Raw genomic sequence first — 16,688 nt, forward strand, 5'->3', positions numbered from 1 at the left:
GAACATTACAAAAGGCGAAACGACATGTTACCGCTCCTTTTAAAACATAAAAATGATAAAACATATATCTGATATACATTTTCTTATATAGATAGGTACCTATATACTCTTCTGAAAGACTTTTATAATGCAATAAATAGTTCGATTACATAATTTTAACAATTATTGAACGTTGTTCCAATTTTATTATAACGAATCGATTTCCATATTTGATTGATATTATTGTTGTTGGGTTTATTATTAATAATAAGGCTAAACAATCATAGTACAATGTTTTCTTTTCATTTTAATTTGGGGAATTATATTTGCTTTATACATTTTTTTTTTTTTTTTGTAATATATGTCTAATATTCAATAAGTTAATTTGAAAGTTAATATGATTTTAATGTATTTCATGGCTTTTTGGTTGTTTACGATTCTAATGTTCTAAGAATAAATGAAGGTCACGTAAAATCAAAATTCAACTAAAGTTAAGACAGTAAGTAAAAACAGAGTTCGTTGAATACATACATTTTAATATGGAAAATTGTTAAATTAGGAGTCGTTCGTTTGCCAAGTTCAGGGGTGTAATTGAATAGCCCTTTTTACAAATAAATGTTTTGCGATATATTCTCTTGTAGACCTCTACTGAATTTATACAAAGTTACGAATAATTTAATAATTTTCGTGGCGATTGGATTTAAAAACCTAATATTTTTACTTCTGACTAATATTTTTGTAAAAAGAGACTGAATTAAAAACAAAATAAACTAAAAGTGTAATTAATTAAAATAGTATTCCATAAAAAAGCAAATTAGTAGTCTAAAACATAGTAAATCACATTTGTAACGATTTCCCCAGATAATGCCAAATCTGAACTTTTCGAACAACAATTTTACAAGACCGTAATACGAGAATGAATTTCCTAGCAAAAATAATTCGTTTTCGAATTCCAGATCAAAATGAAACATTCGAGCACATACGCTAGCAGTGTTCGTTGTAAATAAATATTAAAGCTTGTATGTTTAATGAATAGCTGGAGCGTGAGGATTAAATGTAGTATAGCATCGTCTTTGCAGTTGTTATAATTATGCATATTTGAAGGCATTATCTACATTTGCTGCCAATATTTAAACAAACTACAACAAACCAATTAATACGACAGATACTCCTAATAAAATCTATTTCAAAATACTTTTTTCTTCTTTACAGTATTAAATAAATCATAATCTCTAATACGTATGTAAAACAAAATCTTTTCTTAATATGTATTTAATATCCAGTTGAAAGTTAACGATAAGGTTGTATCGAAACGAATTATCCTGACCAAAATGTTCAGATAAAAATAATGAAATCGATAAGCTACTTGATAATGTACTTGCGTCATCGCCTTGTTCAATCATGCATTCCGCAGCCCCGGCTCATAAACATTACGTTTTCATAAACTAGAAAATTATTATGTTTGAAACAGACTGTAAATATATTTTTTCCAACTTTAGAATTTTTTGTTGACGATTTTTCTGCACTTGTGATTATAAAATCTATTTATCTACAATACCTACCGAACAAGTATTACGTAACGCAATTTTTGGAGATTTTGATAATGAAACTTGCCGTAATGTATTTCTGAGCCCCGCACTTAACGCTACGTAACACTCAAGTGACCATTTTACCTAAAATTCGCAATTATTATATTTGAAATACCCACTTATTTATAAGTATTACAGTGTACCCGCGGCACCACGACTTCTGAAAAATAACGTAAACATTTTGGCGTAGTAACCTCCTTACAAGCATGAGTGAGAAGCACTAGAAAGCGTTAGAAAATGACATGTGTATATTGTTTATTATAATTTTAATATTGTTATTTTATAATTGTGTTTGCCAGCAGTTGGATGGTTATCCCGCCATCGGTCGGCTTCTTAAGTTCCAAGGTGATTGTGGAACCTTGTTATCCCTTAGTCGCCTCTTACGACACCCACGGGAAGAGAGGGGGTGGCTAAATTCTTTAGTGCCGTAGCCACACGTAGCTGCTGGCTTTGAAATACACAGGCCGAAGACGGGCAGCAGCGTCTTCGGTGCGACAAAGCTAGTACTGCGGTCACCAACCCGCCTGCCCAGCGTGGTGACTATGGGCAAAACACATGAGTTCACGTTATTTTTGGCGTAAGCTTGTGGAGGCCTATGTCCAGCAGTGGACTGTATAGGCTGTAATGATGAATTGTGTTTGCTCGCAAACGAAAAAAAAAACCGACTTCAATTACATCGACAAGTAATACAACGTAGATCGACGAAAAAATAGACAAGTAACTACGCGTTATCAAAGATTACTCAAAAAGGGTTATCAGATCTCGATAAAATTTATATGTGACTACATGATAAACATCAGATTTTGATTAAATTAAAAATTATCAAAATCGGTACACCCAGTAAAAAGTTATTGCGGATTTTCGAGAGTTTCCCTCGATTTCTCTGGGATCTCATCAGCAGATCCTGGTTTCCTTATCATGGTACCAAACTAGGGATATCCCCTTTCCAACAAAAAAAGAATTATCAAAATCGGTACATCCAGTAGAAAGTTATGCGGTATAATACAACGTAGATCGACGAAAAAAGCGTCAAGTAAATACGCATTATTAGATATAACTCGAAAATTAGTTGTTAGATCTCAAATAAATTTAAATGGGACCAATTGGCACACACCACCTTTCGATTAAAACAAAATTTGTCGAAATCGGTCTACCCGGTCAAAAGTTCTGATGTAACATACATAAAAAAAAATACAGTCGAATTGAGAACCTCCTCCTTTTTTGGAAGTCGGTTAATAAAGTCACATAATTTGTTTAAGTTTAAAAGATATTAAAATGTGCTCAAATTTGTCCTACTAAACTTTCACTATTAATCTTACATTAATTTAATTACGCAGTTTTTCTCTAGAAAAATAAAATAAAATATATAACGGAAGTGACGTAATATCAGTCACACGACTGTATAATATGAGGTTTGTAAAACTAAAATATTACTAGTAAACTTTTTTTTTAATTATTTATGTAAATTTATACTGTCGACAAAAATAAAGACACGTTTTTTTTTATTTCACTTAATAGTTTGATTATTATTATTATTATTATTATTTTGTTTGATTTATTTTATCTTACGTTATTTTTTATTTTCTAAAATACTAAATTTCCTAAATACTTTTACGTACTTAATACAAACTAATCAACAAAATTAAAAAAAAATCAAGAACTAGAAAATATATATAACATTCAACATATTTTTTTTCAAATTGTGTTGCTTCTATACTACCCGAAGAAACTTCGTTCCTACCTGGTGTCCCGTGACACCACATAATCTTTTAACTTTTGGCAATGCAGTTAGGAACGGAAACCTAATTAAAATACAAAATTAGTCAATATAAAATCGTCTTCGTCGAAACAATCGGGATCCTTAGACGATGTTTCACTGCGGCGCACAATGCAGAGAATCCAATTTGCTCTTCTGGCAGCAAGTCGCTGTGGCTGTACTCATTCAACGTGGTCTTGGGCTGCCTTGTACTTTTACCTGACAAATAAATATCATTTTAAAGAGTTCTGTGTTATTTTGTTCATATTAAAGTATTTAATTTATTACAATGGTTACACAACAAATGTTTATTGTTATAAATAATAATTTTATTGATATTATTGTATCATGATCCATCTCTAAGCTATACCTATCATGCCAATGGCATTTGTCACTGTATAAGACGCTTATGAACTCAGACATTTCCTTCTTAGGAATGTCCAACACGTCATGAGTTTCACGTAAAGGAATCTGGGTGTATACGTCCGACTTTGGGTCGATTTTATTCAAAGACAACACGTGATTTATATAAATAGAGTTTTCATATTTATCAAACATGATATCACGCGTATAAAGCGATTCAATTTCTTACTACAATTCTGTAAAAGACTTTTTAGAGACATTTAATATAAGATACATTTTATTAAGAAATTTATATATTTTTTTCATCGTCTCTTACTTAAAGAATTAAAGCTTATTTCTCTATGCTGCTCCATTAGAAGTAACTGTTGTAATTACGAATATGTCTCAAAATTTTAACGTAAACATACGCATTCCGCTACGATGCCGATGTTGCACAAGCTGATTTTTTGTTGACTTTGAAATGATCTGATTGAATTGATTGAATGATCTGATTTCAAACCAACGGTCTCTCGATCGAACGATGTCCGCACGTATTAGTCTGGTCAAATTAGTCATAAAAATAGTGATCAAATAGAAAAAAAAAACCTCCGAAAAAGTTGAATTTAGTTGGATAATTTGGGTGCACCAGTAAAAATAAAGTTCTAAAAGTTCCCATTCATCATCACATGTATGCTAAAGTCATTCAAGGTCAAAGGTCAAATTTTTTGTTATTTGGATTTTTCTCGATAGCGAATATCTAAAAATATAGCCCAGACCTGGCGGAGTTTTTTTTTTTTATACGATATGTCTATTTTGACCGGACTATTATATTGTCCAATCGAGCCGTCTTTGCTCTCGATTTCTTTACTAATATAATAAAGTTTAAATTTCTAAATCTAAACCATTTCGACGAAAAAGAAGTATAAAATAATAAAATGTAATGCTTTTTTAGTGCATTTGCTTCTGTTCATTCAGTAAACACCTTGATGCCGATGACGGCCGTTCCAAAAATAGTGTTATTGACGCCTTCTACGTACTCTGAAACGTCGAGCATAGGTTTGACGCAAGAAATGTTAATGACTTTATACGAGTATAAACGTAGTCTTAGAACAACGCGTATAGGAATGTCTGAATGAGAAAATTGTTTCAAATAAAGAAAGTTCTTTTATAAGAATAACAATACAGCAGTGATGCTTTTTTTCTCCAAGACTTTAAATAAAAAATACAAACAATATTTTTTTGTTATTTCTTCTGAAAGTTGACATACATTATAAATACTATTCATTACCAAACAATGTAGACGTTATCAAGTGAAAGATATTTTCTGGTTCTTCAAGTAAATGTCGTCTAAATTATTTGAAGGACGGCTCCGTGAAGCTATTTATTCCTTGTAAATTGGCCTTGCTCGACTAAAGCTAGAAGTAGATAAACTACAAAAGGACAAACCTTATGGGATACGTGACTCAAATACCCAAACTTCAATCTATTTACTAGTCTTTTTAGGTTAACAGAAAAGAACTTGACATAGGCGTCTATTTAAAAACTGAGCGATATCGATAGTGCAGCAAAAATGACAAGGAAAATGTGTTATATCGAATTTTGTTCAATTTAAATCTTCAATACAATTATATATTTCATTTTTATTCAGATACTATTTTGCTTTTGCTTCAGAAATTATTTTCTGTTCATATTTGAGTGTAATATATGACTGTTTCTACGTATAAATTGAGACGCTTGTTTGTTTTCTAATTATAAATATTCTTATTAGTCAATTATAAATAATATACAGCTAGTTGTTAGTAGTAGTAGTTGTGCTGTGTGGCTACGGCACTAAAGAATTTAGCCACCCCCTCTCTTCCCGTGGGTGTCGTAAGAGGCGACTAAGTGATAACAAGGTTCCACAACCACCTTGGAACTTAAGAAGCCGACCGATGGCGGGATAACCATCCAACTGCTGGCTTTGAAATACACAGGCCGAAGACGGGCAGCAGCGTCTTCGGTGCGACAAAGCCATTACTGCGGTCACCAACCCGCCTGCCCAGCGTGGTGACTATGGGCAAAACACATGAGTTCACGTTATTTTTGGAGTAAACTTGTGGTGGCCTATGTCCAGCAGTGGACTGTATAGGCTGTAATGATGATACAGCTAGTTTACTGGGTCAAAATACCCGACCAGTTTGAACACAGTTCGCGCACAATAAGTTCATCCTTCCAGTTATCGACTTATGTGACCGTTGTGCAACAAAGCAATTTGAGTAATTTATGCTGGCAATACTAGGTCATATAACATTTTAATGTCAAAAAAGAAACGCAATGAAAATTGGTGCTTACTCATACTGAGGCTATTGTAATGTTTCATATTTTTCCTAATTATTTAATTATTGTTGAATTTTATGTGTGGATATTAATAATGTATTTGGTGCAGTTGCATTCCGTCTTCTTCACACTCTGAAAAAGACTAACCTATGTAATTAAAGTTTTCGTTTTACTATACGCTTGTTACTATAGTACCATGCTTTTTCACTATTGTCTCATATGAGTACGATTACTTTTCATGAAAAATTGAAATGTTTTGCATTTAACGGGCTCATGTCTCCATAAGTAAGGTAATTTATACATAATTTATGTCCTTCACGTAATGTTCATATTATGTTTAAAATTTATTTGATAAAATGGGAGGAAGACTCAGTGCTCAAAACACATTTTTGTAAGATAATTTATTATTATTGAAGTTTTAAATTTAATAGTAATTACATATTAATTATTAATTATTGAGACTAAGATAGTGTTTATACGTATTTATATATCAACGATAATAAGAAAAGAAACTAACGTTTAAAAAATTAGCATAGGAATGAGAAAATCTATACCTACCTATATGTTCCGTCAGTGAAGCAACAAACACGCAATGATCTTGATACGCTAACTTACGTAAAATATAATGTGTACTATGTTAAACAGACCTCGTTTACAGTTTATTCTGATAAGGCAAAAACTTATATATTATTATAATATGACGACAGAATAGAATGTATTTTTATCAGTTATGTATACCTTAGTAGTTTTTATTGAAAACTATATTTTAATTCGATTTGAAGTAATTATTTATATGACCACATAATATTAACGAAAATGTACATCTAAATTTAAAATACCTATTATTTCCTCTGCAATCAGTTTACCTACAAAGTACCGTTATTACCGTCGTTTATATGCAGCAAATTTTTTGTAGGACACAATACTGTTTTATTTTTTTGTAATTTTATTTATAACTGACCCATTCTTAATAACGTCGACCTTGATACCGTGATATTTTCATAAAAACTAAAACATTTTTATTGCTCAATAAAAAAAATCACTCTTTGTTACAAAATGCACTTAAAAATAAAAAAAAATATATATATATTTTACCAAGTGTAAATAAATATACATTTATCTGTCCGATAAATATTTATCACTTAAAAATATTAAATGAATTAAATACGGATCCTAATTTAACATTAATCACATTAGGAAATCAACAAAACTGCACACAAAAGCTGGTATCAGTCATAACAATATTTGTATTCCTTTTGTCACGACGTACTTACACAAAAAATATGATTGTTTTATATTATTTAAATATATTTATAAAAGCACGGATAAGATGAAAGATTTGAAGTGCGTCATACTCGACGTGTTTACATCTTTGTTTTATGGGCAGCGATTAGTTGCTGGCAAGCATTGGCGACCGCCGGTGACGGTACGACGAGTTCGCTCGTAAAATTGCACCAAGTTCATGGCACATCATAGCTATTGGCGCCCACTGACTTTCCACGATTTTATTAAATAACACCCGCACATTTTTCACACGATTGCGTCAATGGTCAGGCAGAGCACGCGATATTTGCGTCCGAGCGATTATTAATAGAATCGCCTGGCTAAAACTTCACTAGTCATCGATTTTATTTTAAGAGGAAATGAAGCAAGTAAATAATATAGTACGAAATTACTCCAGTCTGATGGGCACCGTGTTTTGTTTGCGCTAAGTGTAGAAATTGGTTACGCAGTCTATTTCGAAGAGCACTATAACTAAGCGAATATTTATAATCGAATTCGTCACACCAATCGACACTATATTTTGTTTAATGCTATGTAAATATATCCTTCTCGCTCAAAATAAAATATTTACGTAAGATTATTTTCGATGGATACGGGATTTATTTATTCATCGACGGGCGTCATTCTCTTTCAGCATAAGAAAGCCATTACCCATATTTAAGTTTGAATGACGCATTTGAATGTTTTCATGTATTAAAATGATTAAAAACGAACTCGTCTAATAATATCCAATCGCTACTCTAATTATTATTATTAACTATAATTCACGTACGTACTCAAACAAATGATTCTTCTTCTTCATATCCGAAAAATAAAATTTAACATTAAATACATTTGAAGTGAATTTTTTTGTGTGAATTTATTATTATTATTTAACTTTTTAACACTTTATTGTCATCTCTCTATGTCTTATGTCATGTCACATTTGAAATCACATAAGGAAAAAACAATATTCTAATTTAAATAAAGTGCATAGGCGGCCTTAACACTAGTATAGTGAGTGATCTTTTACAGACAAAATATTAATATATTATATTACTCATATGAGTAATATTTTAATGTTTCATATATATATACATGTATAATAATAATTATACATGTATATACATGACTAGCTGTGCTCCAAATTTAAGGAAAAAATAGCCTATATATAGCCTTTCACGGTAAATGGGCTATCCAATACAAAAATATTTTCTCAATGCGAACCAGTAGTTCCTAAAATTATCGCGTTCAAACAAACAAACAATTAAACAAACTTTATGATATAGATGTTATCAATTTAGCCTTTCACGGTAAATGGGCTATCCAATACAAAAATATTTTCTCAATGCGAACCAGTAGTTCCTAAAATTATCGCGTTCAAACAAACAAACAATTAAACAAACTTTATGATATAGATGTTATCAATTTCCTATATTGTAACAGCGTGTAAACGTTCGCAACGACAAATATTTACTCTATATCTTCTCTGACGTTTATGTTATCTAGTGCATATTTAACATATCTGTTAGATGTCTGATAATCAGATTATGTCCCATTTATATCTCGTACTTCTAGAATTGTACAAGATTTCATTTGTCACATGAAAATAATATTCAATGATTTAATAAATGTTTTTTCATTTGATCCTTTAACCTTTTAACAAATTCCTATTTATTGAATTTACAATATTCTATCCTGAATTCTTAAGGAAAATTAATTTATTCATTACGTCAAAAGAAATTTGTTTCCGTTTATTAAGAGAGTAAGTATATTAACAAAAAAGTATCACGATGTAAAAAACTAATGTAACTATCAATTTAAGTAAATTATCGATTCATATCTTAAAACTAATGCTGATACAAGGAATGTTACCGATGCGTTAATATTGTTTATTTGCGTCATTGTAGCGTAAGTACTTGCGTTTTACCTATTCTTGTCGTCAGTCATTGCCTCGTGGAGTACAATCAATACCAAAAGATTTAAATAACGAAAAAAAAAAATTACATCTAAAATGCAAAGAAATGAAAACTAAACTAAATAAGCTTCGCAGCCAAGTTAACTTTTAAGTCGTTATGGGTACTTATTAATGCATTGTACTACTTACGTAATAGTAATAGATGCCATGTACGAGTTAGAACGAAGGTTTTTTTGTTACATGAAAGTTGCATAAATGATGTACATTTTATTTTAACCGACTCCCAAAAAAGGAGGAGGTTCTCAATTCGACTGTATATTTTTTAACCGACTTCCAAAAAAAGGAGGAGGTTCTCAATTCGACTGTATTTTTTTATTTTTTTTTTTTATGTATGTTACATCAGAACTTTTGACTGGGTGGAGCGATTTCGACAAATTTTCTTTTAATCGAAAGGTGGTGTGTGCCAATTGGTCCCATTTAAATTTATTTGAGATCTAACAACTACTTTTCGAGCTATATCTAATAATGCGTTTTTACTTGACGCTTTTTTCGTCGACCTGCGTTGTATTATACTGCATAACTTTCTATTGGATGTACGGATTTTGATAATTCTTTTTTTGTTGGAAAGGAGATATCCCAAGTTTAGTACCATGATAAGGAAACCAGGATCTGATGATGGTATCCCAGAGAAATCGAGAGAAACTCTTGAAAATCCGCAATAACTTTCTACTGTTGTACCGATTTTGATAATTCTTTTTTTGTTAGAAAGAAGATATTCCTAGTTTAGTACCATGATAAGGAAACCAGGATCTGATGATGGGATCCGAGATAAATCGAGGGAAACTCTCGAAAATCCGCAATAACTTTTTACTGGGTGTACCGATTTTAATAATTTTTAATTTAATCGAAAGCTGATGTTTATCATGTGGTCACATATAAATTGTATCGAGATCTGATTACTACTTTTTGAGTAATCTTTGATAACGCGTAGTTACTTGACTATTTTTTCGTCGATCTACGTTGTATTACTCGTCGATGTAATTGAAGTCGGTTTTTATTCGTTTGTGAGCAAACACAATTATGTAATTATGTCATGACTTTTTTGTGGCCGTGTAATATTAGTACAACGTATTACTGGCGCGTTCTTATTAGTAATGTATCGAGGAAATTCTGCGTACATATTTTGCAGAATTGTTAATAGTAAATGAGCCAACAAATTTATTATGAAATGATATTATGAACTTTTTTCACTAAGCAATAAAATTTGTAGATTTTTTCTTTAGTTATATTGTAAGGCTCGAGATAATGTGATTTTAGCGGAACATATTTACGGTTCGTTGGTTATGATACAATGACAAGGCGTCATTTCCGTCATACCCCGTCCCCTGACCTTTTCGATGGGGTTAAAGGCCATTGCATATGTAACGTGTTTTTGTTCCTACGAAACGGAACATACAGTTTTGGAAGAGTCGTTCGTAAGCAAAAAAGCTCATACGTCACGCAAGCTCGGACGGGACGGGAACGTGAACCGTCCACGTGTGTCCCGTCCATGAATCCGCTGCGTATGCTCAGTCGTTCCGTTCGCTCCGGAGAGCTAAAGTAGGGAAGTATGTGCTTATTTACCTACTGTTACCGAGCTACTGTCACGTTGCATATGCATTAAAAATCCCCATCCGTGTTTACTAACGACGTTCCGTTCCCGTCCCGTCCACGTTCTAACGCCGTCCCATGTACGTTACGTATGCAACGGCCTTAAATCACCACCTCGCCTTTAATGACGTCATAGAGTAACGTTCTAACGATGTATAATATGAATTAGGTAACACTGAATTTCTGTTATTTATAACGCGTCACCAAAAATTTTAATTATTCATCATTACCCTGTCTGATCTAATTGTTTTCTATAAACATATTTGTAGATAAATAGTAAAGTTCAGTGTTACAATTAAAATTAATACACATTAAAACGATTTCATTTCCAAAATAATATAATGATACAATGTTTGTATTAATTCCAGACTGCGAGTCTTTAATACGCAAGATGCTAGTCCTTGAACCAATGAAGCGGTATACGATAGATCAGATCAAGAAGCACCGTTGGATGGCAGCGGAACCCTATACGGTTCCCGCTGTGACCGACCCGATGAGAAGCCCTGCACATGTGTCGCATCATACTCAGGAGCCCAATGAACAAGTGCTTCGACTAATGCAGAGTTTGGGAATCGACCCAGTTAAAACCAAAGAGGTAAGTTGATTTATACGCAAACACATTTTGATATCAATCGTGTCTATTAACTTTAGAGCATCGTATTTCATTGTATTTTGGTAATTGGTACATACTTCAAAATTTTATGAACGTAGATGCTCATTGTTGTCACTTATATTACAAAATATATTGAATATGTAATTACTCATTACCTTTACAATAAACAAATTATCAACCTGTTGTACTTAATTTTTAATGCAAGAAATAAAACACTGTCGAAAAAGAGATGGTAAAAGTGTCTGGACTGGTAAGGATACTGGTATAGAAATATTCATAACAATTCATTTTTTGTATGCCCAGCGTATCATGACATTGTTTCTTTCACAACCGGAGCATTATAATAGTACACATATGTAATATAGATACGTAAAATGATTGAATATGTACATAAAGTATTACATAATTACGTATTCTTAAATAGATAACAAAGTAATGTTAAATATTTTTTTAGAATATCAAAAATTAGAGCCTCACTTTACGCATAGGGAGAGGGGTGAGACACCTGAGTTATCTCGAAACACATTCTTACAACATCAGAGTCTATTCGAACAGTTAAAGATCTATAACATTACACATAGCCGTATAAAAATTAGTCATTAAAAACAGAGAAATAAGTAGAATAGTTAGTGGTGGGGCGGCTGTGGGGTATCACGACACGTATTCTTTCACACAGAGTCTTCGCTCGAACAGTTACGATCACCACGCGGCGATCTACCTGCTGCTGCTGGAGCGGCTGCGCGCGCGCGCCTGCGACCGCCGGCCCGCGCGCCGCCCGCCCGACCAGCGGGACGACGCGAGGCGGGACCACCATAATAGGTACAATTATTAATCTATTTATTTTTATAAAAACAAACGGTACATAATTCATTTCACACACAACACATTTAAAAATCGTTAGCAAAACAGTTTCCAATGATTATTTAACATTATATCAAATTGCGTGGCGAAGATGCGGATTAAAAACGAGTAAAACTTCAACTGGTTAACTGACTACAGAAAAAGTATAACATTATTGAAATTACCTATAAACATTAAATACGATAATAATAAAGGGCAATTGTATGAATGAAAAAGAGTGTGACATAGACCACACGACTGAAGTGGCACTTACGAAACGTTACTCTTAAATAAATAAACAAACAAACAAAGACTCATGGTGTTTACCCTGCTGGACTTTAGCAATGCTTTGAATACCTTGGATTTTGATATACTACTGGCTAACTTGTATTCTCTTGGCATATCTCCATTAGCAATTGGCTTGTTTAATAGTTACTTGTGCGGTGGCAGCGAGTGCCTGTTAAACGTAACTGTTGGTGTTCCACATTGTTCTTTTATTTTTAATCTTTATAAATTCTCTCGATCCTCACATATCTTCTCTTTGCCACCTGTATGGAGACGATCTTTAAATTGACACCCATGCAAAATTAATCGACTTACCGATTTCTATGAATAAATTAAATAATGACTTGAACAACATTCATAGTTGTAGTAAATCATACGGTCTAAACTTTAATCCTATAAGTGTCAAGTTATTATCATCGGTAGTTCAAAACTAGTGTGTCGAAGTGACTGCTCACTTATTTCACTCGTCATTTTTAATGTTAATAATTACAGCGAAAAAGCAAAAAACCTTGGTCTAATATTTGACTGTAACCTCGTGTGGATTACTCGGAAACTGAATGATTAACTTACTCAGTTCCTCAATCGTAAATTATTCGCAGTTATCGGATCTCTCCGTCGGCTTCAATATTTCCTTCCTTTGCCAACAGAAATTGCGTTAGCACGACTGTGCTGAACTAAACGAACTACGAACTGTGCTGAAGTGACTACTTCTGCTCTATTCTTGACTATGCTGTTATTTGTTACCTAGATTTCATAAAGAAGCAGTTAAATAAACTTGAGCGCCTCTCTGAGCTGAAACTCTACTGCGGTTCATATTTGGTCTCCGTAAATATGACCATGTCTCCGACTTTTGTAATCGACTCAAGTGGCTCCCTATCTACTTTCGCAGACATACTCACATCCTCTCATTAAAACTCTTTTTCATACCACTTCCTTTATAAAGAGGTAAAGTTTCTAACTTTGTTTGTTTGTAAGGGGGTAATCTTGGCAAATACTGATCCGATCATGAAAATTCTTTCACTAACAGAATGCTACACTATTCAGGAGTGATATTGGCTAAATTTTGTTATTGAACGAGAAATTCAGTGAAAAATAATAGTAATATATAATAGAGAGGAAAACTTTACTATATATTTGCCTCACAAAAATAATAATTAACGCCCAACGAAGTGGGCACGAGTCGGCTAGTATTGAATAAATTTGTTCCATTAAATTATAACTCATCTGCTTTTTTTTTTAAATGTAGTGTACAATTCAAGGTACAAAATTAAAGTTGTTAACTAAGACGCAGTTGTCGAGAAAAAGTAGGATGCTATTTAAAATAAATATTGTAGTTGTACGTAGGTATTTTTTGGCAATAACTAACTATATTCTATACTAATAATTATATTTCTATATATATAAATCGTTTCCAGGTTGCTTCTCGCAGGCGAACAGTCGAGAGAGTACAACAGAGTGACAGCGACGCCCGCTGCACCAGCCGATGCTTCATCGGCGGAAACGCAGCGACTGCTGTCCCTTGCGGGTGTAAACATGACCGAGCAGAGACTTCTCCAGCGAAGTTCTGACCCTTCGGACACACACCGAAGTTTTCTAGTCGCAAACCTCGAAGCAAGAAATCACGAAACAGACTCCACTAGGCTTTTATCCTTGAGGAACGTCGACGTCTCTCAATCGAATCAAAGGATCGGTGCCAAGTTGGGCGATACGACCGTGCCGGCACACAGGCTCCTCACGTCTACGTACGAGCAACAACAGAACATATTGAAACAGTCCAGCGAAGATTGTAGACGGTTGTTACAGCAGTCGACCACGGTAGGACCGGATACGCTTAAAGCTAACGACGGCACTAGACTTTTAACGTCGTCGAGTTTTGATTCAAAATGTGCTATTGATGGTGGTAGAGGCTCTTCGTCGACGGATCACAGCGCCATAGCAAATTTTCTACAAAATTCTGCTTCTGCTACTAATTTTAATGTAGAGACTGTGAAGTTACCGAGTTCCACTACATTTACAATGTGTTCTGAAGCCGCGAAACTTATGAACACGCTTCAACAATCACCGCTACCTTTAAAGGGTACCGTCACGCTAAGCACTAGTCCTATACCGTCTCAGTTTACAGACACAAAACTGAGTAGTGTATTAGAACAACCAAAACCATTGGAATCTAGTAGATTAGTTTCTCAAGCGCAACAGCAAGAACTTAATCGACTGCAGACATGTACACCTCCATTCAAGGAGTACATGAACCCACATCTTTCAAGTTACTCCTATTTCCAAAATACGGTTGTTCCACCTTCGACATCAGAAGCAAATTATTCTGCTACGCTGACCTCTAACGATTTGGTACCAACTACACTGTACAGACCAGATAGTAAGTTTTCTCTGAACAGATATACTACGGGCCAAACGTATAACCAAGTCCTTTCTAGTGGTTCAACTGAAACGACAAAATTTCAACAACAATATTCGTCGTCGACTGACGAGGGTTGCGAAACAGATATGGAAGATGTCCCAAACGTCCAAAGCGGGGTACCAAACAGATTAAGTTCTTACGCCAGCTCAAGCTCAAGCAGTGGTGTGGTGACTTTTTTTAATAACAAAAGCCTCAGTCAGAACCTTAGTTGTGATTCATCGCAGAGTAATTTTTCAACATTCGAGAGTATCGATTATCAATTGTCCGATGGCTCAAATGAGTTAACAAGCAGTTTACCCAGTTGCACATCCAATGATGATAAGTTAGCTTACGAAAATAGTTCTCTAGTTAATACTAGTCCAATGCATCCATGTGTTTATATATCGTCGTACAATAATAAAACTACTGGCACGGGATTTATTGCGCGACACAATCCTATAAACTATCAGTCCGCAAACAAGAATTGTTCTCGGGCGATAACACGAAGTCCTGTGGATTTTAGAGAAGGGAGGCGCGCTAGTGACGGTCTCGTTGCACAACAAGCAGCTCAATCCAACGATACGCAGAAGAATACCCTAGCATTTAATAGTCAAAGGTTAAACGAAAACTGTAAAGCGAAAGGTGTACTCGAGCTTCATCTGGTTCAAAAAGAAGCCCAAAAACTAAAAACGCAATATCAGTCCTCGCTCCCTGCCGAAGAGATGACCCAGAGACAGATACAGCACAATCAGTTTGCAGCTAGCTTTACACCGCACTATTTAGATACTAAAAATCCTGCTAAGCGTATAAGCCTCCCCGAAACGTTCAATTATTCAAGTACCTCGCCACCGATGCCAGCTAGTCCGAAAATGGTCGCCGCCCTCCAGGATAGTTCAGATTTGACACACGCGTCCCTATCTCAGGTCAGCAAACCTCCACTCCAGCAACAATTAATGCAGCACAGGCTATTTCAACAGAAACGACAACTCCTTCAAAAGCAAATGACTCCGCCCAACCTCCCGGTTCACGAAATGAACCTTCACAGTTTACAAGTGGGTCTCAGTCGGAGGCAGATGCTGAGGCAACAGAGTTATAAAATCGCCCAGCAACAGCAAATCCTACCGCCGCTACCTCTCACGGAAACTGAGAACCGGGACCTCCTGGCGTTCCAGGCGCTGGTTGAGGACCCGAATAATATAAAGGGCAAGGAGGAATGTCAAGAGGCTAAGTTTTCGTACCAGGGGTCGATGGAAATGAGCCATAAGGAACGATTAGGCAACGAGAACTGGTCCACACTGCCATCGAGCCTACAAAGCGCATGTCAAATCTCGGAGCTGGGCCCGCAGTGGAACTCCGCGCTGTTCCCACCTCAGCCCTGCTTCCAGGTATTCCAACAGATCAATTAGGCGTCGTCCATTAATCATGTGAGGTTTTTTAACAAAGCTTTAACCACTTAACCCCCACCCCCATGCCTCCTTATATGGTGATATATAAAAATGTTTCAGAATACACCCTTCCCCATACCGAAAAATCACGTGTATTTTGTTTAGTGCAGAGTATGTTAAAATTTTCAGGAAATTAATTTTTATAAGTATAATTTGATTAAATTTTAGAAAATTAAGTACTGATACAGATTTGTCGACAGACATCGAGGTTCCAGATATTTGTTGGGTGTTTTTTTGGTTTTGAGATCACGCGTTCAACAAAAAATACATGTGATGTCTTCCCCCCCCACCGTTCCT

At 34.5% G+C, this 16,688-nt stretch overlaps 1 protein-coding gene across 1 annotated transcript in view; it reads left to right on the forward strand.

Annotated features, from left to right (window-relative positions):
- The window catches only part of LOC123660786 (serine/threonine-protein kinase SIK2), a 56,338-nt gene extending 39,871 nt beyond the window's left edge, over positions 1–16,467 (forward strand). The window contains exons 7-9 of the mRNA XM_045595824.1: positions 11,182–11,408; positions 12,103–12,245; positions 13,967–16,467. Coding sequence (XP_045451780.1) covers positions 11,182–11,408; positions 12,103–12,245; positions 13,967–16,352 — 2,756 coding nt within the window. The 3' untranslated portion in view covers positions 16,353–16,467. The remainder of the gene's footprint in view (positions 1–11,181; positions 11,409–12,102; positions 12,246–13,966) is intronic.
- Positions 16,468–16,688: the final 221 nt, after the last annotated feature.

This window comes from Melitaea cinxia, chromosome 16 (genome assembly GCF_905220565.1).
Source record: "Melitaea cinxia chromosome 16, ilMelCinx1.1, whole genome shotgun sequence".
In the NCBI taxonomy this organism is placed as follows: Eukaryota; Metazoa; Arthropoda; class Insecta; order Lepidoptera; family Nymphalidae; genus Melitaea; species Melitaea cinxia.